Source organism: Anabrus simplex, chromosome 7, assembly GCF_040414725.1.
Source record: "Anabrus simplex isolate iqAnaSimp1 chromosome 7, ASM4041472v1, whole genome shotgun sequence".
NCBI lineage: Eukaryota > Metazoa > Arthropoda > Insecta > Orthoptera > Tettigoniidae > Anabrus > Anabrus simplex.
The window spans coordinates 237,583,529-237,609,159 of record NC_090271.1 but is presented as its reverse complement, the minus strand read 5'-3'; the positions used below and the strand labels follow the sequence as shown (position 1 = coordinate 237,609,159).

Here is a 25,631-nt window from a genome sequence, read left to right as displayed (position 1 = left end):
GGGCTGGGAAGACTTGGGAGAAAGGAGACGAGCTGCTTGACTAAGCGGTATGTTCCGAGCTGTGAGTGGAGAGATGTCTTGGAATGACATTAGTAGATGAATACTTTTCAGTGGTGACTTTAAAATATCACAATATGAAGATAAAGTTGGAATTCAAAAGGAAAAATTGGGGTAAATATTTGTTTATAGGAAGGGGAGTTAGTGATTGGAATAACTTACCAAGGGAAATGTTCAATAAATTTCCAATTTCTTTGCAATCATTTAAGAAAAGGCTAGGAAAACAACAGAAAGGGAATCTGCCACCTGGGCGACTGCTCTAAATGCAGATCAGTATTGACTGAAGTGATTGGTTGAGACGTATATTGATCATGATAGAGTGAAGTGTCACTTGTATGGCCTTGCTGCTCTATTTACGAATACTTGATGAATTATGCAGTTCTACACTATGTGATCAAAAGTATCCCGACACCCCCAAAAACATACGTTTTTCATCTTAGGTGATTGTGCTGCCACCTACTGCCAGATACTCCATATCAGCGACCTCAGTAGTCATTAAACATCGTGAGAGAGCAGAATGGGGCGCTCCGTGGAACTCACGGACTTCGTGGGTGTCACTTGTGTCAGAAGTCTATATGCGAGATTTCCATACTCCTAAACATCCCTAGGTCCACTGTTTCTCATGTGATAGTGAAGTGGAAACGTGAAGGAACATGTACAGCACGAAAGCGTACAGGCCGACCTTGTCTGTTGACTGACAGAGACTGCAGACAGTTGAAGAGGGTCGTCAAGTGTAATAGGCAGGCATTACACAGGAATTCCAAACTGCATCAGGATCCACTCCAAGTACTATGACAGTTCAGCAGGAGGTGAGAAAACTTGGATTTCATGATTTCATGGTCGAGCGGCTGTCCATAAGCCACATATCATGCAGGTCAATGCCAAACGATGCCTTGCTTTGTGTAAGGAGCGTAAACATTGGACGATTGAACAGTGGAAAAACACTGTGTGGAGTGACGAATCACGGTACACAATGTGGCAATCCGATGGCATGGTGTGGGTGTGGCGAATGCCTGGTGAACGTCATTTGCCAGCATGTGTAGTGCCAACAGTAAAGTTCGGAGGCGGTGGTGTTATGGTGTGATCGTGCTTTTCATGGAGGGGGGCTTGCACCCCTTTGCACCCCTTGTTTAGCGTGGCACTATCACAGCACAGGTCTACATTGATGTTCTAAGCACCATCTTGCTTCCCACTGTTGAAGAGCACTTCGGGTGATTGCATCTTTCAACATGATCGAGCACCTGTTCATAATGCACGGCCTGTGGCAGAGTGGTTACACGACAATAACATCACTGTAATGGACTGGCCTGCACAGTTCCAACCTGAATCCTATAGAACACCGTTCGGATGTTTTAGAACGCCAACTTCGTGCCAGGCCTCACCAACAGACATCGCTATCTCTCTGCACTGCAGCACTCCGTGAAGAATGGACTGCCATTCCCCAAGCAACCTTCCAGCAACTGATTGAACGTATGCCTGCGAGAGTGGAAGCTCTCATCAAGGCTAAGGGTGGGCCAACACCATACTGAATTCCAGCATTACCGATGGAGGGCGCAACGAACTTGTACGTCATGTTCAGCCAGGTGTCCGGATACTTTTGATCGCATATGTATATTAAAACAGGTGCACGTTTTTGCATGTTTCAAACTTCGGTAAAATGAGTTAAAATCTTCTTATCACTATAATTTGAGTTCTTGTTGCCATCAGATGCATCTTGTGGGTTTGATGTTTTGAAGTAAAATGGTGAGAACATCCCTTTGATTTTGTTTACATAAATTGTGGTCTGTTGGAAACTGGCACCGAGTTGTGTTGAAATGTACTCCTGTTGTATCCAGCCAGTCGCTTGTGTGCTTGTTGTAGATCATTGTTGTAGATCTCATCATGCTGAGTTTGATTGTGCCATCAATTTTGTGATACAACGTACTGTTTAGCTACCAAATACCTCGAAGCGAAGGTCTGCACAGTCATTGAAATTGCTTCCATATTTTGATATTTTTCAGGGGTAAAATGTGAAAAATTTAAACACTTAGAATTTTTCTGTTGGTTAAAGGCTAAAAGCTATAATTTTGCCAAATTTCAATGTTTTAGCTCATCTGGCAGACTGTGCAGACATCTTGATTTGGGAAGAGGGGGGTAAAAATTAGGATTTTCAGGAAACTTTCAAGCCCACAAAACCTATATTTTATCGCTTTGGCTGAATATATCAGACTCATTTCTTATGCCAAGCCCCAAATTTGAAATCCCCCAGCATGCCTCCCTCATAGAATTTTGAGAATTTTTGATTTTTGCAGGGATCTTGAGATCATCAACTTCTCTGGTACCAACTTTTAAGTTTCTAAGATGCTTAAAAGTGCCTCATTAACCTTTTCATTGCTGAGATAAATTCTCTTTTGTAAAAGCCCTGTGCGGAATTGTTTTTAATAATTAACTTCAATACATAAAAGTCGGAAATAAGATGGGAAAAACCAGAGGGTTCTTGCCTGCTTGTCATATATTTTTATACTAAATATGGAAGGTCCTAAACTGATTTTTCTAACACAAAATCAGCTATATGTTGCGCAGGAAATTCAAGGTTGTCGAACATAAAAGGCCAACAATTGAACAAAAATTGAACAAATAATTAAAAATCACAGTAAAAAGCTCAAGTTACATGTTTCAGTCACTACAGGTGGTCCTAGCTGTCCACTTACAAGCACCGATATATAACTAAACTGAAGACAATAACTTCGGGGATGTCTAAAATGAGTAAAAATGTATCTACATTTTACGGTAAAATATTATTCAAGATAAAACACAGAGAATGCATTAAAAATTCCTATACATCTTGGTTTGATATCAAAATAAAAAATGGTCCAGACCAGTTAATCAAGGGTTGTACAAAACTGGTAATTCCAAAACTGTGGGTAGTCTACATTCTTTTCAAATCGCATGTATTCTTTGGAAGTGTTCATTCGCACAAAACAAGTTCATCTCCTTCAGTACCTTTTTAGGGTATGGTAGTTTCCAAAGCAGGGATGTACACAGTCCAACGTCGCATTTTTCACCCATATATCTACTTTTTTTTCCTCTTTTTCTCATCAAGCGTGGTGTTTGAACACACATGGCAGTACGTGGCAGGAAATCTCTTCTTCGGGATGGGTGGTACAGGGGAAGGAAAATGTCTCTGTCAGTCTAAGCGGTTTGTCCCCGGCTGGTTGGACAACTTCTGTACTATCATTATAATCAGTGTCATCATTATCATCATTATTCTCAAAATCACTAAAATCGGAATATTCATCTTCTGATTCTAATGTGGATAGCACTCTTACAACCTCGGATTCGGTAAGATCGCGCGCTTTACTGGCTGTCGACATACAGTAGCTTACTCATCCCCGACACAGGCCTCGCTGCTAGCTTGCACGCCGGACATACCACAGAGCAGCCCGTAAAGCAGAGTGTCGTATTTATCTCAATAACTCATAAATTAATCAACAGATTGTCATTTCGTAAGCTCCTATCTACTGCAGAGAGACGCGTGTATCCGCCCACGGAGTTTGAATGACTTCTTATGTCAACATTAGGAGTATTGCGTTGATAAAGTCAGAAGAATGTCACACTCGCAATATTAAGGGCGCAGCAATGTAAAGAGTTAATTCATGACTATTTTCATTTTTATACCTTTATATATATAGTTTGCCCCAAACTGACTTCCATTTATTTATATAGACCAGTACAAAGTTAATAAGAAGAAACTGCATCAATCGCAGAAATTACAATTAATGAGTTAATTTTTTCAAGCAGTTTAATATGTTTCTTAATAAATAGGCAAACACAATATTTCTAGAATATTGTACTCTCTTTGTAAATTGTATAGCATTGTCTTAATGTAGTGTGACTAGTTCATCATTGTAAGTAGCAGGGGAATGCAATGAGTGGTCATCTGTGATTTATTCAGGACAAGTAGGATGCCTTGTATATCGGTTTACATATGATAAAATGTATAAAAGAATCTCTTCTTTGTCTGCAGCGGTGACTTTCCTAGAGTACTGGAAGCGCAAGTCTGCCAGCCTCGCCCACCACTGGGATTGCATGGGCTTCCAGGAGGAAGAGGAAAGACCACGACCAGAATTTGCTGCTCGAGCACCATTCTTGGAGCGAAATCCTGTAACGGGTGTCCGAGAACCTAGCTTCCCTAGTTCACTGCGGCATAAGCGAATCGCTGCTGGCATCGGCATCATATTCCTTATGGTAGGACAGAAATGATCTTGAGCCTTGCAGTTCACACTGCACTTCAGTTATGCTTCCTTTCAGTTTATATTTATACTCAGGATGTTGTTAAACATGAAAAGAAATGGTACATTAAAACCTTGTTGACAATTTGAAGGAACTCGCTGCACATTTCTTGTTCATGAAATTCTACAATCTTCATGGCCCATGTGTTTCAATTCCATTATGAAACATCCTATATTCATAAAGTATAATTTGAGTGTATGAACATTGCTTATGTGGTATTCACTGTTGTTAATTGTTTGGTTAAAAAAAAAAAAAAAGAATAAGATACCCATAACTGTGAATAAAATGAAGTTTACTACTACTACTCGAAAAAGAGAGATTTATATTGAACGATCACTAAATTCTGACCTTCTCTTACAAAAGTTACTTGTTGAGTATAGGTCATACAGTTTATTATTCTACAGTACATAACAATTTTTGAGAGTATGCTGACTCCCATGGGACTATCTCCAATGGGAGAGAGTTTTTAAATAAAAGTATTTTAGGGAAGGATTTCTTGGACTTTCAGAAAGGCTAGTTTGAGATTTATTTATTTTATCTATTTACTTTATTATTATTTTATTTATTGATTGATTTCTTGATTTATTGATTTCATAAAGTGCAAAACAAAGGGGGATAAACAAAGGAAAGAAAATTAAGTTCATGATGTACACTTTCCAACAGCCCTTTTAAATTGCAGTCCAGGTTCTTGAGCCATTCAAGTAAATCCAATAAATCTTACCTCTTGCCTGGGTAACACCTATAGGACACTCAAAGGTGATGTGGTAGATTGTCTGACACAAAGTAGTGCAGCATTGATGTTCTGAAGCTGCATAAAATGGTGTTACTAACCATTTTTAGTGTGTTCAAGGACTTGCATTGAAATGAGAAATAGTTATCTTAAAGTAACTTCCTAAGACAGAAAGTCATTGCAAAAGGAAGAATTGCACAGGTTGATTGATAGACACAACTCTTCACCAGTGCTTTCAATTGTAAGTGCAATATCCTACATGGGAGAATTTGATCCCTGTGGAGAAGCTGCAGCAAAACCTGAAAATCGATAGTTTCTGTTCATACAAGACACAAGGTATGGTCCCCTAAAGAACGAGAGTACCAGTGTAAGACAAGGAAGGTTGAGGTGCAAACGGGTAAGTCCCTCGTAGCAGGTTAGCGCCCAAACGTTACATTAAAACCAACACTGGAAAGAGCTTGCACAACAGGCTCATAATCCTTTACTAAATGTGATATTAGATTCATTACTGAAATAAATCATTCTTTGACCTGTCAAATTACAATCCCATTACAATCCCATCAAGAAGTTTTGTGAATGTACATATTGCTAGTTAGATATACCAACTCCTGACTGCTCCTTGACATCCAGTTGAATCAATGCTAAATTCCACAATCAACAGGAGATCACAATTTTACAGATGCCCATATAAACAACAAGACCTCTACTGAAGCAAACTTAGTTTTCTTTCCTTAAACTTTATTTGCCTTTCCTTTATTTATTAAAAGTCTGATAATATTAAACTGATTGGACATATGATGACTTTAATTTATTTTGCTTGGCCTTCCTTTTATTTTCACTGATGCTGTCATACATCAAGGAGACGTAATTCTTTGGCTTCTTGTTTATTATTTTCCCTTTTTACCACCTGATTTCTCACATGATTGTTCTTTCAGAGTAGGTAGATAAAGACCTGAATAGAATGAAGGGGAGAAAAAATTAGAAATTAGGATTTATGTGAATACCTTACTCTAGTACCTACAGTACTACACTTACTGCATTGGAATCTGCCAAATGTCAACTGGGTTTTATTGTATGTTTCTATTCTCTATAGTTAATATCGTCATTGCTCATATGTTGCTAATCAGTCAAGTGTTTCCCTTCGTATATAGATGTCTCTAGTCATCATCTTCATTGTGGCAGTCATCATCTACCGAGTGCTGGTGTCGATTCCCCTGTTCCAAAATGCTACATTCCGGTCTCAAGCTCAGGCCATTGCTAACGTCACAGGTGCCGTTGTCAACCTGATTCTCATCATGGCTATGAGTCGTGTGTACGAGAAGCTAGCGTATCGTCTCACAGCATGGGGTGAGTCACTTGCCATCACCTGTGACATAATGCTATTCTCTACTTCCTCCATGCACTCATTTCTCTCATGACACATTCATCTCTTTCATACTTTTATAAAGAATTTACAAAGGTGGACTATTTAACCCATTCACTGTCATATTCCTTCTTTTCTTACTACAATTTAAATTGTTTGCTAGGTTTAAAGCAACTAATAACAAGAGATGATATAAAGTACATGTTTTGAATAACTATTGTGGAAAAACTCTTGATGTTTACCAGAAGCTACCCACTTTGACTGTGATGCATAAATGTGTGTATAAGACACAAACACCTGAACAAAGTGTAACCTCTTTTGCTGGGTAAAAATGTGATAAGTGAATATAGGCTCATGCACTTCGCGCGCGCGCGCGCGCGCACACATATGCATGAAATGAGGATTTATGAGAATACCTTACTCTAGCACCTACTACACTTACTGCATGAATGTGAACAAAATATCATTCAATATACTCTATAGACTTTAAGTAACAAAACAGTAATCTGGAAGTGTCTAGATGATAATGACTTGTAGCTTCTTAAAAGTATGAAATGAAGAAACTGTAAACCTCTGTTCAATAACATATTTTGAAGAATTCACAATCACTTGCTCAGGCATGAACAAGTTCAAGATCACAAGGGAAATAACTAATCAGCACTATTAACCTAAGGATAGCTTCAAATTCATGAAGTGAAAAATACCTCAAATGGAGATCATGATAATATTATTGGGTTAATATTACAAAATATGATAGGGGAGCATACTCTCACATCCATTATTGTTTATGGATGAAATTGTAAAGGAGACAAAGGAAGCATATGGGAATAGACAGGTGTTACTAGCATCACAGACAATGGTCTAGGGAATGAACAGCAAAGTAGGTACAAGAACAAGTTGATCACTGAACGAGAAAATTGAAAAGTATAGTATGAAAATCAGCGCAGAGAAAAGCAAGACCATGGTGATAGCAAGAGGAGAAAGATAAGGGAAAGGTATTGTGAAAATTGGTTAAAGCTTGAAACTGATGACATTTTCAAATACCTAGGCAGTGAATTAATGCAAAATGCAAGCCTGGACATGGAGATTTAGCAAGAGGGTGCAACAGGGCAATACATTCTACCAGGATGTAAGAAACCTTGTCTGGGATAAGAAAGTACCAACGAAATATAAGGAGACAATGTACAAAATGTATTTTGCATCCATATTGACTTACACGACTGACATCTGGACAATGACAAGTAGAGAGGAGAGTAGAATTCATACCAGCAAAATGAAATACCTAAGTATGATAGGAAGGACAGACTGAGAAACAAAAATGTGAGAAAAGAAGTTGGAATGAAAAACCTAAATGAGAGAATCAATATGAGTAAACTAAGAGGGTTTGGACCTGTAAAGAGGATGGAAGAGAAAAAAGAATAATGTAACAGATGATGGAGATGAAGTTTGAGGGGGGGGGGGGGGGGAGAGAGAGAGAGAGAGAGAGAGAGAGAGGGTGGTGGGGCCTACAACAAGCTGGATCAGTTCAATAAACTGCAACAAAATGATGGAAGAGGAATGGTACAAAGAGAAAGGAAGATGGATAAGTGCCATAAATGCAGGAGCTGGGTATGGGATTGATGTAACAATAGCAAACCACAGAAACTCATCTCCAGGCTGCTGATGATGTTTGAACCCATCTCCCAAATGCAAGATTACAACCTGTACCACAGACAAAGAGTTGTAGATTTCATGAAACCATGGGCTAAAGCCTATTTAGACCCTATATAATTTTTTCAACCAGTTTTTTATCCAATCCTGATACACACAATAGTTTGTAATGCCCTATAAATATTATTTTTATTCTTAATCACATTCCATGGAAATGCTGTAAAAGAATGCCCATGTACTTCTTAATGTTTATACATATAAACAATAGGATAACAAACCAGAATGTACAACTGAATCCTTAAAACTTGCCTCCTTCTTAATGACATCCTTACATAAAGTATAAATAATTCATTGTACAGCAAACATAATTCTGAGATAGGATGATCATGAAGTTCAGCTCCTCATTATTTAATAGGAAGGTGCCTGGAGGAAGTCAGAAGACAGATAAAGAAAAAAAAAAAATTTAAATTCCTCATGAGGAGATTCCTTTGAATTTCTCATAAGTTTTTCCTCATCATCAATCATCTGTATTATTTCTTCTGCAACTAATTAAATGTCTGCCATTCTTCTAGGATGGGTGTTAGTTAAACTGTTTTTATGGTAAGGATTCTGATTGCAGTCAGAATTTTTATTGTGATCCTGTGCTTCTCTCTCTTCTGCTGTCTACACAATCTCCAGGTATGATCACACCCTGCATGCTGATCTTCTGCTAGATCCTTTAGAAGCTTTTTTAGTAAGAATAATGCAAGAATCAAGAATCAAGTAGAGCTTTTCTTCAACATACCTTATGATTTTGATCAACTCCAATTTCCTGCTCAGTTCATTTCTGATTACAAGTAGGTTTGGTGATTTTTTGCAGTAGTGATAAAATACAGAACCTCTTCAAAAGGAAAGTGTAGCCACTTTTTACAAGCCTTAATTGGATTTAGTCTAATAAGTCCAAGAAGAAATGTGCAGTACTACGTTACGGCTGGTGCATAAGGTCACAAGGGTCACGTGCCCTCCCAATAAACATGGAATCTTTTAATTTTCACTTCCCAGTATATTATATACAAGAGAATATAGGTCTTAAGCTCATAAGGAAGGTGACTACTACTTCTAAACTGCAAAATCTGGCTTCAGAATAGAGTGTATAGTCGTATATATCAGCTCCCAGTCACAAATCCCATGTGACCATAGAGAAGACATTTGAGGTAAATATTCACCAAATGTTGCCAATGACTGTTTCTTGGGGAAGAGGGCTGGTGTAATGAGTGAGCCTTGGTAACAAGCAGATTGTGACTGAGAAGGGTAGCAGGTAGTTCTCTGAAAAATATGGAAGCTACTCCATTGAATTTTATTTCCAAATATGCTATTGTTTAAAATAACACTACAACCATATCAATGACTACTGTTGGAAGAGAAAGGTGTTTCTCTACGTTAGATGTGATAAGGATATTCCTGAGAAGTGCAATGACAACTTAAAGGTAAAAATATGCAGGCTATGATCGAGATTTGTTAAAACTAAGGAAAGAAGGGTGTATATGACATAAGAATTGAGGTAAATTTAGGTGTGTTTTTGGCTTAGTCTTATATTGTTTCTACTTGCATGTGTGATTAATTTAGATTTACAGTATACAAGGGGGAATGAAATATAAATGGGATTTTATTTTTTGTTTAAATTCATATATTGAAAAACACAAAGCAATTACAGTTTATTTTTTCCACAGTTTCCTGCTTTGGAAATGTGTTTGTCCCAGCATATGGGCAGCTTTTTGATGCCCTCATCATAAAAAGAACAGAGTCGTGTCACCAGCCAGTTGTGCATGAAGTCTTCCACACTCTCGTCATCTTCAAATAATTGCCCTCCTAGAGCTTATTTCAGCAGTCTGAACAAATGGAAATACATTTACAGATGCATTAACACCCCTGTTTTGAGTTTTCACACAACTTAGCCTCATTCTACATCAAGACCCTAAGTCAATTTAATACATTCTCTCTGCTCCTATTGGTTCAATATAATATATTAGGTTACCGGTATATTTTATACATAAACATGTGTACTCTCACCATGGAGATTGCAAATATATAGTAAAAGGTTCTGTATACTATCACAAAATGGCAGGTAAGTCTACTTTCAAATGACAGTACCTCAAATGGCTGGGATGTCAAACTAAAAGGAGCACACATAGCGAAGAACCATTTTGTAGATAGCATTACTGCATGATAGCACTCGTGAACAGTTATGTCAATAGTGCCTCAAACAGCTGGAATGAGGAACTAAAAACATTCAGACTTAGCCAGTAGTGGTGATTGGGAATTAGAAGTGGGAGGGGGGAAAAATATCTACAGACAAAAAGTACCTGGGTTTGTGGGCTATAGCCAGTGGGGTAGGTGGGATATATCAAAACTGAAAAATAAAACTACAAAATGGTCTGTTTTTTTTTTTTATGCTCCCCAATTAAATTTTGACAGAGGTATAGGTGGACATTTTAACAACTTAAGTGTGGTAATAATAGTTTCTTAGATTTTTATTCAATAGTATACAATACCTCCTCTGCGAAACATGTGACCTTGCCGCGGTGGGGAGGCTTGCGTGTCCCAATGATGCAGATAGCCGAGCCGCAGATGCAACCATATCGGATGGGTATCTGTTGAGAGACCAGACTAACGAATGGTTCATCGAAAGGGGGGTAGCAGCCTTTCGGTAGTTGCAAGGGCGGCAGTCTAGATGACTGACTGATACGGCCTTGTAATAATACTCAACATGGCTTACCTGTGTTGATACTGCTACACGGCTGAAAGCAACGGGAAACTACAGCCGTAACTACCTCCCGAGGACATGCAGTTCTCTCTGTATGAAGGATGTACTGATGATGGCTTCCTCCCGGGTAAAATATTCCGGAGGTAAACTAGTCCCCCATTCGGATCTCCGGATGGGGACTACACGAGAGGGGGCGATCATCAGGAAGATGGATACTGACATTCTGCGAGTCGGAGTGTGGAATGTTAGAAGTTTGAATCGTTGTGGTAGGTTAGAGAATCTGAAAAGGGAGATGGATAGGCTAAAGTTAGATGTAGTTGGTATAAGTGAAGTACGTTGGCAGGAAAAACAGAATTTTTGGTCAGGCGACTACCGAATTATCAACACGAAATCAAACAGGGGAAATGCAGGAGTTGGTTTAATAATGAATAAGAAAATAGGGCAGCGGATAAGCTACTACGACCAGCATAGTGAAAGAATTGTCACCAAGATAGACACCAAACCAATGCTCACCACAATAGTGCAGGTCTGTATGCCTACTAGTTCAGCGGATGATGAAATCGAAAGAATATGTGAGGAGATAGGTCTAATACAATATGTAAAAGGTGACGAGAATCTAATTGAGATGGGAGACTGGAATGCAGTGGTAGGCCAAGGAAGAGAAGGTAGTACAGTAGGAGAATTTGGATTGGGACAAAGGAACGAAAGAGGAAGTCGGCTGGTTGAATTCAGCACTGATCATAATTTAGTCCTTGCCAATACTTGGTTCAAACACCACAAACAACAGCTGTATACGTGGACGAGACCTGGAGACACTGGAAGGTATCAAATAGACTTCATTATGATTAGGCAGAGATTCAGAAACCAGGTGTTGGACTGCAAAACTTTCGCAGGAGCAGACGTGGACTCTGACCACAACTTGTTGGTCATGAAATGCCATCTGAAGTTGAAGAAATTGAAGAAAGGAAAGAATGCAAAAAGATGGGATCTAGACAAGTTGAAAGAAAAGAGTGTGAGGGATTGTTTCAGGAACATGTTGCACAAGGACTAAATGAAAAGGCCAAAGGAAACACAGTAGAGGAAGAGTGGAGAGTTGTGAAAAATGAAGTCAGTAGGGCTGCTGAAGAAATGTTAGGAAGGAAGAAAAGATCAACTAAGAATCAGTGGATAACTCAGGAGATACTAGACCTGATTGATGAATGACGAAAATACAAGAATGCTAGAAATGAAGAGGGCAGAAAAGAATACAGGCGATTAAAGAATGAAGTGGTTAGAAAGTGCAAGGTAGCTAAGGAAGAATGGCTGAAGGAGAAGTGCAAGGATGTCGAAGGCTGTATGGTCCTGGGAAAGGTAGATGCTACATACAGGAAAATCAAGAAAACCTTTGGAGAAAGGAAATCTAGGTGCATGAATATTAAGAGCTCAGATGGAAAGCCACTTCTAGGGAAAGAAGACAAAGCAGAAAGATGGCAGGAGCATATCCAACAGTTGTATCAAGGTAACGATGTAGATAACTTGGTTCTGGAACATGAAGAGGCTGTTGATGCTGAAAGGAAATCTACGTGCATGAATATTAAGAGCTCAGATGGAAAACCACTTCTAGGGAAAGAAGACAAAGCAGAAAGATGGCAGGAGCATATCCAACAATTGTATCAAGGTAACGATGTAGATAACTTGGTTCTGGAACATGAAGAGGCTGTTGATGCTGAAAGGAAATCTAGGTGCATGAATATTAAGAGCTCAGATGGAAAGCCACTTCTAGGGAAAGAAGACAAAGCAGAAAGATGACAGGAGCATATCCAATAGTTGTATCAAGGTAACGATGTAGATAACTTGGTTCTGGAACATGAAGAGGCTGTTGATGCTGATGAAATGGGAGACCCAATTTTGAGGTCAGAGTTTGACAGAGCTGTGAGTGACCTAAATAGGAACAAGGCACCTGGAATTGATGATATTCCCTCTGAATTACTGACTGCCTTAGGAGAAACCAGCATGGTAAGGTTATTTCATTTAGTGTGCAAGATATATGAGACAGGAGAAGTCCCATCCGATTTTCGGCAGAATGTTGTTATACCTATTCCCAAGAAAGCCGGTGCTGACAGATGTGAAAACTACCGCTCCATTAGTTTAGTATCTCATGCCTGCAAAATTTTAACACGTATTATTTACAGAAGAATGGAAAAACAAGTTGAAGCTGAGTTGGGGGAAGATCAATTTGGCTTCAGAAGAAATGTAGGAACACGTGAAGCAATCCTGACTTTACGTCTGATCTTAGAGGATCGAATCAAGAAGGACAAGCCCACGTACATGGCATTCGTAGATCTAGAAAAGGCATTCAATAATGTTGATTGGACCAGGCTATTTATGATTCTGAAGATGATAGGGATCAGATACCGAGAACGAAGAATTATCTACAACCTGTATAAAAATCAGTCTGCAGTGATAAGAATCAAGGGCTTTGAAAAAGAAGCAGCAATCCAGAAAGGAGTGAGGCAAGGCTGCAGCTTGTCCCCTCTCCTTTTCAATGTTTACATAGAACAGGCAGTAAAGGAAATCAAAGAGAAATTTGGAAAGGGAATCACAGTTCAAGGAGAGGAAATCAAAACCTTGAGATATGCCGATGATATTGTTATTTTATGTGATACTGCAGAAGATCTCGAAGTTGCTGAATTGTATGGATGAAGTCTTAGGTAAGGAGTACAAGATGAAAATAAATAAGTCCAAAACAAAAATAATGGAGTGCAGTCGAACGAAGGCAGGTGGTGCACGAAATATTAAATTAGGAAATTAAGTCTTAAAGGTAGTAGATGAATATTGTTACTTGGGTACTAAAATAACTAACAATGGCAGAAGTAAGGAGGACATAAAATGCAGATTAGCACAAGCAAGGAAGAGCTTTCTTAAGAAAAGAAATTTGCTCACTTCAAACATTGATATAGAAATTAGAAAGATGTTTTTGAAGACTTTTGTGTGGAGCGTGGCATTGTATGGAAGTGAAACATGGACGATAACTAGCTCAGAAAGAAAGAGAATAGAAGCTTTTGAAATGTGGTGTTACAGAAGAATGCTGAAGGTGAGATGGATAGATCGAATCACGAATGAAGAGATACTGAATCGAATTGGCGAGAGGAGATCGATTTGGCTAAATTTGACGAGAAGAAGAGATAGAATGATAGGACACATCTTAAGACACCCAGGACTTGTTCAGTTGGTTTTTGAAGGAAGTGTAGGTGGCAAGAACGGTAGGGGTAGACCAAGGTATGAATATGACAAACAGATTAGAGCAGATGTAGGATGCAATAGTTACGTAGAAATGAAAAGGTTAGCACAGGATAGGGTGGCATAGAGGGCCTGCATCAAACCAGTCTATGGACTGATGACTCAAAACACACAGTATACAATAAAACTTTCACCAAAGGAACAGTGTTACACATGAATTACAATAATATTAAATAGAAGTAAGGTATGATTATACAATTAATAATCTTGTAGTATTTGACTACAAACTAAGAAACTAAAAGACACTAAAGAGACTGCTAGACTGACGCATGTGCATGGCAAGTGGCTGAATCATACCTCAGTGTCCGTGACTTTGGCAAAAAAATATACCCCTACAACCCTTTCGCACAGCACATGCAAAGTCGTCGCTCACTACTTGCTATGGCAGTATACAAATCGGCTAGCCACGACAAGCAACATTTTGTGCGTATTACCACTTTGTTAATAATTACAGAATAATAAAGGAATGAATTAGCTGTTAAGACAACAGGGATTGTACAAATTGCTTTTTTTTTTTTTTTAATTCCTACAATTCCTAGTTTCAGCTGGCTAAAATGAAATAAAAATGTAATGTTTTCCCGCCCCTTCACCTAATCGCCGCTACTGGACTTGGCGACAAACTGGTTCATCAATAACATTACTATGTGGTAGGTCTCGTGATGAACCGTGTTGACAGTAGCCCTCTAAAAGCTAAAAAATAAAGCATAACATTTCGTTTTTAATACTTGATACCGTACTACTATTTTAGTAAGCAGGCCATTCATCTGCTTTAATCTTAAATCTTCATTTTCTTTCAAAACATCACACAATGCTGGAAATACTGTACATGTACTTTACCTGTAATTTTTTTATTTTTTATTTTGAATTTCTTAGGTTGAAATGCTCAAAATCACCATTCCTGACTATAGAACTACTTTTATCTTCTTGTACTAAGTCTTCTAGATGTTTCACTCTTTCTCTATCTGAACTGTAAGTAATGGCAGCACAATAAAAATGTCTGACTCTTTTAATCAGGAAGTTCAATATTCTTTAGTTTCCTGTATCTCCATTTATGCAGATTAGTGACATGGTACATGTTAAACTGATAATCATGATATTTGAAAACTGTTTCAGGACAAAGAAACATAATTGAACTAACATGTAGTTCACAGAATATCAATTGTTTGATGATTTTTGCCACTTGGAAGTACATTGACCTTAATATCTATGGTTTTATTTCTACCTTAATTATTTTCAATTTGCCATATGCATACCTTTAACATGAAAACTGAGTTCCCTGTCACTCCCCCCAATCTCCTTCCAAGTGGTCATGTTAAAATTTATGTGAATCCGGGTTTATAGGAGTGGATCAAAACATTCCTTCACTACAGAATATTTTATTAATAAAAATCAGGCACACGCATGAGAGTCGATAACCGGTCAGGCCAAATACACTGTTGATAGTACACAAAGCTGTTTCATATGACCTTCCTCTGGCATGAACAGCAGAGTAGCGCTCTAGGTTTTGTATCAGGACACTCTCACAGGATCTGGTGCATTCCTGGACCTAGGCACCAGCTGTTCTCTAACCTTGAATTCCTTCAAAATGAGACGGTACAAAGACAGAGGTAGTGAGACAATCACCTGATGGTCCTAGAAAGAAACCATGATGTACTTCATTATGCCATACATCGAACCTGGTATATCAGGATCCAAAACATAAGAAAGCTCTATTTTAAATTCAGATTTAAACAGCTTTAGGTTTGTCTGGCCTGTTTTGTACATGTCTTTTTTATTCAATGTCTTCACTTGCAGAAAACTGAAAGTGAAAGAAAGTATTTAGATAATATGTATCATATTTCAGTTACAATTTGAAATATAACTGTGAATCATTACACTATATTAAAATAAAACTTGCCTACTTGGTTTGGGATAAGACACTTGCTAGAACAAAAGGCCTTTGGTTATGACAAGGAAAGCTGTTAACAGTATGGTATACACAGTACAATATATTATTTCATGACATTTCTGCAAGATGGGGAATTTATCAATTTATCAATATACACTATGGAAATTTCAGTCCATGATGGAAGGGGTCATTTATGTTGATATCCAATGATACCTTCAGGCCAATTGGCTTGTTAATATTGTCCTCCCCATCTAATTGGTAACTGATGAATCACCTCCTGTAAGTAAGGCTCACTTGAGCTTAGTTGACGTGTAGCATTTGCCTCACTGACTGGTACGAGCAAGATATCAACAATTGTTACTGACTGAAACGTCTCAGATAATTGGTCTGTCCAGCCTCTTGCTGTACGAGTTGGCTGAAATGCATCCACAACTAAAAATGTATTAGTACAGTGGTCAAATGAAGGGACACGTGCTCCGGGACCTGGAATAGCACCAACCCGACAGACAAAAGTGCAGACCTCCAAGCAACAGCAACAGAAATTGTGGCACCAGATGAAATGTGACAAACACTTTATAATTGTTTGCAGCCAGCAACAAGTGTTTTCTTGACCCTGCAACATTGACAAGTAAGGCTGAATATGAATCCAAATGCTATTTGCTTTACGTCACACCGACACAGATATGTCTTATGACAACGATGGGATAGGAAAGGCCTAGGAATTGGAAGGAAGCGGCCGTGGCCTTAATTAAGGTACAGCCCCGGCATTTGCCTGGTGTGAAAATGGGAAACCATGGAAAATAATCTTCAGGGCTGCTGACAGTGGGGCTCGAACCCACTATCTCCTGATTACTGGATACTGGCTGCACTTATGCGACTACAGCTATCAAGCTCGGTACAAGTAAGGCTGTCGTGGGGTCGAACGGTCATTAGGCTGACAAATGAGTCATCTTTGATGAGGAATTGCACTTTTGTCTTGACTGCAATGGTTATTGCAATCACAACTGATGGCATACCAGACAGAGTGGTTGCGCCAATCTCATTGTCGAGAGAGACATGGGACCATTATAGTCAGGGGAGGTATTGTTCATGTGAAATCACTATCGGAGATTGTTGAGGGAACAATGAGAAGGGAAACAAAATTTCCAAGCTTTTGAAGTCTTTTACAAAAAGACTGGACGATGATTGATGACTGCTCAACAGAATGTGGACAGTGTCGTCAATCCAGTGGTTATCCCTCCGATGGAGACTGTTGTAAGTGAGATGTTTCAGCAGGACAATACTCGCCCTCACACTGCAGGTATCTCCAGAGAAGCTCTCAAAGATATAACGTCAGATCCCAGACCTAAATCCTTGGGAACATGTGCGGGAAATACACAACTGACCTTAGCAACTCCAAGCTATGCACGAGCTGAATCTCGTCATGTTCCAGGTAATGTATTGCAGCTCAGGGTGGGCACCCACTGTACTGACCTGTGTCAAAGTACGTGCACAGAAGCACTTGATTGGTGTTATCACACTTGTCCACCACGTACACTTGGGGTGTTGTAGGCACATCCCTTCATGGTGCTGCAGTTTTCCACATGTGCTAGTGTACTTTCCATAGTTGGGAATAATTGTAGAAATGAAATTCTGTGACAGCAATGAAGGATAAGGAAGTAAGAAAGAAACTCCCCATCCACCAATATCTCCTCCTGTTTCCTCAAGTGATCTTACTGCCAACACAGGACCACCAAAGATACATAAAGTATTTATATATCCTATAAGATGCAGAGATGAAACAGATACCAGTAATTTGAATGTATAAAAGCTGTCAAGATGATATGGTACTTCTGTAGGTACTAAACAAATTTCACATCACTGTAAATTACAATGAAATGATTTATGAAAAGCAAAGTTTAGTTAAGTCCTGAAGATTAGCTCTTGGCTTCAACCCCAGATCTTGGAATGTAGAAGAAACCTGAATTTGCCATTAGTTTTAGACAATTGTATTTGGTAATGAACCCACAAAAACTAGTATGGCTCATATTTTTTCTATTTTCCCGAGCATATATTTAAAATATTTTTTGCTGAATTGCTTTATATTGTTGAACAATTAATATTCTTTCATTCCTGCACAACTACCGTATTTTATTTACATTAGGCCTACTTCCTAAAATCAGAATTCTTGCATCACAAAAAGGTTAAAATCCTTCTCCTGTTTTCATAATGATCTCTGCAAACTTTACAAATGTTTTTGTTGAAATGAAATTTCTCTTATAGTGATGATTCCACTGCATGAAGTTGCCTTGAAAAGTAGTAGATTTGCAGTTGTTGTAAGTCCATCCTTCTGCAATCCTCATTAAAACTCTGAAGAGAAATTCAGTTGCTGACAAGGAATGTAACATATGTTATTATATTGAATAGGATGGGAAGTTCAACTGTAAACAAGGTTTATTGTATTCCCTGCCGAAAACCTGGCAATTATTCATATGAGTCCAATAAAGATACAACAATAAGCACTCTGAATGAATGATTCATTTATGCATTTGAATTGGATGGTGAGGAAGGGAATGAGTTATTTTTCTTAAGTTTTCAGGGTAAACAAAAACTGAATTGTGAATAAAATATTGCACTGAATAAATAATTTTTCTTTTTCATTTGATAGCCTATTGGAATTTTCATGCACTAAAGAGAACTGCTATATTAAATGAGGGATTAGAGAAATAACTACCGGGCGAGTTGGCCGTGCGTGTAGAGGCGCGCGGCTGTGAGCTTGCATCCGGGAGATAGTAGGTTCGAATCCCACTATCGGCAGCCTTGAAAATGGTTTTCCGTGGTTTCCCATTTTCACACCAGGCAAATGCTGGGGCTGTACCTTAATTAAGGCCACGGCCGTTTCCTTCCCACTCCTAGCCCTTTCCTATCCCATCGTCGCCATAAGACCTATCTGTGTCGGTGTGATGTAAAACAACTAGCAAAAAAAAAAGAGAAATAACTATTTTTTTAAAAGAACATAGTTCTGTTCTTCAGTCACTGACAGAATTTAACATATTTTGGGTAACTTGCATGTGAAAAACTCTTATTTTTAACAAAAAATTATTTATTGATCGTTAGTGAAAATGAGTGTGGATTAAACTGAACAGATATTACCTGATACCGGTAATCACCCAAATTTAAAATGAATCGCTCTGTAGGAACAAATATCTAAAAATTGTTATGATGCTAAGTGTTTATAAAAAACAAAGTATCGGGGACAAATGTTTCAAAACATATTCTGATCATTTCACAATATGACTGAATCATCACTTGCAGTTGGCCACTTCAGTATCTCCTTGCATTTGTGCATCTTTCATCAGTTTTTTAATAACTTTGATTTTTTAACTTCACTTTTCCTTCTTTTTAAACCCTGTTTAAGGTCTTATGAAATTCAGGTGCCCTATTTTTATATAGTTCAAGGAATTATTATTGGAACTGTTTATAAAAGTATAGGCAGTTACTATTCCAGCCTTTGTTGTTTAAACAGCAATATGCTGAAGCTTTGCTTCTTACTATGGGGTACATCCCTGTGTGCAGTAGTTTTTTGTTGTAATAAAGTGTGATATAGCCAATCTTGGTTAGCACCTTATGGAGGAGAAAGGAATTAAGTCACTGTCATCATTTCCTTCCCCTCAAGATGAAGAAAGTTGATTTAATCTGCTCGCCATAGAATGTGATGAACATAGTTCCTTTCAACGCAGGATGATTTGTCTTGGTCAAATTAATAATCATTCCTGGAAACATGAAAAAGTGCAAAAAGTGACTTACTTCCTGTCTCCACTGAACAATTCAGTTAAGAGCTGAGCAACTCAGATCTTCTGTATTTCAGACAACATTGATGGAAGTATCAGATATCACATTTGACAGGAAATGAATCTTTCACCCAGATGTGTTTAACCATATTACTGAATACAGGAGTGCTTGACTGATCAGGAGAAGCGCACTAAAGTTGAAGATAGTATTTAACCTTTGGAGGTCAGTATAGTCATCCAGCAAAATGCAGTCATAATCACAAAACCCTTCACAAACTTTTTCTATTGGAAAGAAAGATTTGAAAGTTTGAGCCAGTGAGTGCATAAGGTGAAATGGATGTCATTTCTTGTTTATTCAGAATAGCTGACTGATTATGTTGGGGAGTGTAAATTAATGAAGGACCAGACACAGTAGCATTTAGTTCATATATTGGGAGACACAAAATTACCTCACCTTTGTTGTAGAATATTCTTGCTTACTTTGCCAGGCTTTGGGTACAATGTTTGGAGATCAAATCAGGTTGTCATGCAAGAGGACTAAAGGTACCAACTGCACAAATGAATCCTTGATTCAGTGCATTCATTTTTGTGTGAATTTATGCCTACAGGATTTATTTACTCATTAACATACACAATTCAATTACTGTTGTGGGAAGCTAAGAAATCACAATAAACACTGTTTACTGCTCAACATTTCATCCTATTCAGTACAATATTAATATTATTTTTCAGGCACTTAGCAAACTTTCCTTGTGAGATAATCCTGCATTTGCAAAACAGTCAAAATGAAACTGGACATCTAATGTGGAAATAAAGCTTCTTGTAATTTACTATTTTTAGTCATTTGAGAATTCCATGCATGAACATTGTCTTGCCATTAAATTTGGAGAACATTGAGGTGGTGCAAAGTGAAGAAATATATGCAGGAAATAAAACTACCATTATTCTTTTCCACAGAAATGCATCGTACACAGACGGAGTTTGATGATAACCTCACATTCAAAGTCTTCATCTTCCAGTTTGTCAACTTCTACTCTTCGATCTTCTACATCGCCTTCTTCAAAGGCCGCTTTGTGGGCTATCCTGGCAACTACACACATATTCTCAAGTTGAGAAATGAGGATGTAAGTATAAATAAAGCCATGAGAAACAAATAACTCAACAATATTTTGGTAATAGGAGGTTAAGATAATGTGACTAAAGAATTGTGCAGTACACATATAGTTGAGGTGTAGCTCCTTGAAAATAGACTCATCAGTGTGAAAAGCCATTTAAAAAGTGGCATCCTTCTACAGCTCCATCTTTCAAAGGGATCAGTTTTCTGGAGCTCAGAACCACAAATAGTCCATGTATCAGCACCGTAGAGGAAGGTGGAAGACACTGAAGCTCAAACCAGTCTCCATGTTAGTGTGAGAGAGACTGAGCGATCTTTCCTCAGATGTGATGGCTGCACCATAACACTTCTTTTTTATTTCAGCCAAGACACAACATTTCAGGTAGTTTCCTTAAACATGGTTTTCTCGTTAATATTTTTTCCCTGGTATCTTCTTTTGATGCCACCTCCCTAAAAAAGTTGGAGATCAAATCACAAAACAGCAGCTCAAAAAATTTCAATAGAAGTCTGTCCACACCAGTGGCGCCAGTCTTTAAGCCAGAAATTTCTTAGTCTCCTTACAGATCATCTTCAGTTTTCCCCTTAATGCTGAGTTGGAGAAGTTTATATAGTTTACCTCTCATGACGTGCCCGATGATCTGAACTTTCACTCTTTGATGGTTGTTAGAAGCTCCTATTGTCGAAGGTGGCAGCCAAAAATTTTGGACACAGGTCTTTCTTTTTTTGTGTACTCTGTCCATATGCTCTTATATGGTAAGCCTCTGTTCTCCACCGGTTTCCAGTACATAAATGTATACATTTCACTCCAACTAGCTTTCTTACTGAGCATCATTTAAGAAAAGGCTAGGTAAACAGTTGGTAGAGAACCTGCCACCTGGACAACAGTCTTAAATGTAGATCACTGATGATTAATTGCTTGATTGACCAGGTGGTTTACAGTTCCTTTCTTCCCATTTACGTAAGTTCTGACTACAACATTCCAGCCCACAACACTGGTCAGATGCAGGATTCTACTTTAGCACTAGAGGATCTGTACCTAAATTTCTTATTCATATTTTATGAACATTTTTACGCAAATTATGAACTCTTGCATTTGGATAGCTCTATAATATCTCTTTTAATAAGATGTGAAGTAACAAGCCTTATAATTTTTATATTTTTCATTCAAGAGACAATTTTATGGTTCATCTTTCAGTCCTCAGCTTCAAGGCTGGTCATTTCCCAATAAATTTGCTATCAGCCTTGATTATAAAGCCCAGATTTCACTGAAGAGGCATACCAGGGAGGTACTTGGGAGTGAGGTATTTAAGAACTCAACTAAGTGGTATTTTCATTTTACTGTAATCCCAGTTCAATACGGAACAAAATGAAGTTTCTGACTTTCAATGTTCAGAGCTGTCGCTTGAGAGATGGCATGGAGATCTTCAATAAATCTCCAACTTCTTTGAAAGCATTTAAGAAAAAGTAAGATAGTAAACTACAGATAAGGAATCTGCCACCTGGATGACTGCCCTAAATTGATTGATTGATTGATTGATTGATTGATTGATTGATTGATTGATTGATTGATTGTACTTCCAAAGTGCTTTCCTCAGCAACACAGGTGGTCTGCTCACTCTACTGAAATACGTACAGTGACCAATGCTACTGGCTGCATGGGGAATGGTTTTACATGCATCCAGGGTGATAGTGCAAGGAGAATATACTAGGGGGGGGGGGGGGGGGTCGTCCTCACACTTTGTCAGAGGGGGAACTTCTTACTTCCATGGAAAACATTGTTTCCTGGGTTTACCAACATTTTTCTTTGTTAAACATTTGACATTGTTGTGTGAGATCTGAAACAATTAACTACTGGTAAGCAATTAAGATACCCCTAAACATGCCAAATTTACTAAGTGTAGATTTCAGTGGCTACCATAGTTTTTTTTTTTAAAGATGAATCCCTCTTCCTACCCATGTTTTTGATAGGAATTACACTGTAAACCTCACCCTGGCCTTTTACCAATTACTTGAGATTTGCACTTCATGTGGATTACGCCTATTGATTGGACAAGAGAAGACCAAAAGAAACTACGAGACACACCTAGAACAGATGGTAACTGACACACTGTCCAACAAACGAAAACGTGTTGAATAAATAGGCATGAAGCCAGAACATCAGTTCAGAAGAGTGCTGCTAGATAGCATGCAATGTTCCTTTTCAGGTTAACAGGAACCGAAGTAGTAATAGTTCTCAGCTATTCAACTACTGATGCTAGTTGAAATAATGTAGTTACAGACTTGTGTAAAAGTTTCTTTTTAAAATGACACAAATTTCTAAGTAACACTGTTTTTTTCAAAATGATATAACTGTTTAGTAATGCAGCCTTAACAAAACCAATATATTAGGTTAGTGCATAAGTCCGTTGTAGTTTTTTTGTGTGTCGGTACTCCGGTTGCTGTGTGTTTGTTTATAGGTTGTCATTTTTGTTTTGAAATGTAATTTTTGTTCTTCAGGCAACGTACTGATTCTTTCATTCTGGTAGATAGTGACTGTTGCTGTGGAAAATAGTGTCACGTGGAGAAAGTTGACCATTTGCAGCATATTCTTCTCTTTGAGTTAAATAGAGGGGTGAAGGCAGCAGAGGCAGCTAGAAACATTTGCGCCATATATGGGGACAATGCCATCGGAGGGAACACTTCAAGGAAATGGTTTTCTTGTTTTAAGAAGGGTCATTTAGAGTGACACTCCACATTCAGGAAGAACTTTGGGGTTTGATGAAAACCACTTAAATACCTTAATCCACAGTGATCCATGTCAGTATAACAGAAAATTGGCATATGCGATGAGCGGTGGCCATTAATCCCTCATGAGACATTTACATTCAATGGGCAAGGTTCAGAAACCAGGTGCATAGGTACCATACGCTCTAAGTTAAAATCACAAAAATTGGTGGGTGTGAGTAAGTGCACCATCGCTTGCTCATCATCGATTGGCTCATGAACAACATTGACCATTTCTATCCAGTATCTTTTTACTAACCTAATAAAAAGAAAAATGGCAGAGCCCTAACAAAAAAAATATAAGCAACTTCTCGTACAAAGGGCAATGCATATCTACAAAAGATAATGTTATGCATCTGGTGGGACAAAGAGGTTGTTGTATACTATGAATCGCTTCCCCAAGGTCTAACAATCACCAGCTCAGATGTTTGGTAGACTGAATATAAGAGAAACTACCAAAAAGACTGAGTGAACCAATGCTACTGCACAAGAGTGCTCATCCACACTCTGTTAACCTGACAAAAATACTATCCATGTCTTGGGTTGGGAAGTCAGTCCCAGGGCCGGATTAAGGTGGGGGAGCTAAAGGGGCTGCAGCTCCGGGCCCTGGCCCTTGGCCGAACTTGAAATTGTATAAAAAGGCCTGCTCTGCTGCTCCACCTCCGTGCATGTATATGAATATTTATGCTCGCAAAATATCGAACACGCATTCTTTCTTCCTTCTTATTGGGTATCCGCATTGGTATTTCAACACTGCTAGAATCGATTACCGTCCAGAGACACAAATCCTCGCTACTTACGCACTGTAATTATTGTAAAGGTTATTGTTGACGAAAATTTAAATCTGGCAGCTTGCGATTACGGGTAGAGGGGGAAGGGGGAAAGAGGTCTAGGAAGTGAGCGGGAGGGGACAGGGGAAGCACGGTGGAATGCGCATGCTATACTATATCTTTGCATCAGGAAGAGAACTTCCAGTTCACCTCAATTATTGAACCATTCATGAGTTACATCTGTAATATTCTTGTAAAATGGATAGAAAATACCTTATTGGTGCCAAAAAATGTAAGTTCTGTTTTGTATGTCGACTTGATAGTGATGATGAGACAAATGTAGAATATGTTTTGGCATTATGAAATATTAACATGAAAATAGAGAAAAATTGTAGTCTATTTCAGCACTTCCCTATTCATCAATTTAAGTGGAAGTAGCTCTATAACGACTTCAGTATGCTAGTCTTACGTGATGTTATGAAGAAGGGGCCCCCCATTTTTTAAATAGCCCAGGACCCCCAAACACCTTAATCCGGCACTGGTCATTCCACATTCCTTATTCACCTGATCCCACGACCTCAGATTTCTCCAACTTTTCCACTCTCTATTAAACAACCTTCAAGAATTTCCTTTCTTGTATGGAATCAAAAAACTACTCCAGCAATGGCAGACTGTTGCAGATAATGAAGGATAATATATTGTGTGTATCTTCTGTGTTCAATGAAATTATGGAGAAATGGTAGAGAATTAAGCTCCAGTCCAATATATTACCCTCTGAACTGATATGACAAAATTTTGGAATATTTATCTTCCTTCTTTACAAGATGATTTTCACATTCTTGTCTAGATTATAATGCACCTTGTGCATCAGTCTGTGTAGTGAACATGTGCTTGCAGTGCAGTGCTGGTGGCTGTTTAATTGAGCTGGCCCAGCAGTTGGCTGTTATCATGATTGGTAAACAGATCATCAACAACGCACAAGAGATCCTGGTCCCCAAGATGAAAGCCTGGTGGCATAAAAAAAAGGTAACTCTATCATTAATTGCTGGGTCTTAGATTTTTAATTTCATTCTTTGATTTACTTTAAACTGATAATTAATGAGAATTCACAGGTGGTAGCATATTCCCAATTCTCATTAAATATCTTCATATTTCATGACTTCTGCACAAGATATTTAGTTTTTTCTTTGAGTCAACAATAAAATTTGTGTTTTGGGGAATGGGGAGTGTAT

The 25,631-nt window shown here is 38.3% G+C and overlaps 1 protein-coding gene across 3 annotated transcripts in view; it reads left to right on the top strand.

The window, feature by feature from the left end:
* LOC136877515 (anoctamin-7) overlaps positions 1-25,631 on the top strand; it is an 865,825-nt gene that overhangs the window by 808,430 nt on the left and 31,764 nt on the right. For all 3 annotated transcript variants that reach the window (XM_067151627.2, XM_067151626.2, XM_067151629.2), the window contains 4 exons: positions 4,064-4,284; positions 6,211-6,406; positions 20,710-20,876; positions 25,297-25,425. In XM_067151627.2, the coding sequence (XP_067007728.2) occupies positions 4,064-4,284; positions 6,211-6,406; positions 20,710-20,876; positions 25,297-25,425 (713 nt within the window). The remainder of the gene's footprint in view (positions 1-4,063; positions 4,285-6,210; positions 6,407-20,709; positions 20,877-25,296; positions 25,426-25,631) is intronic.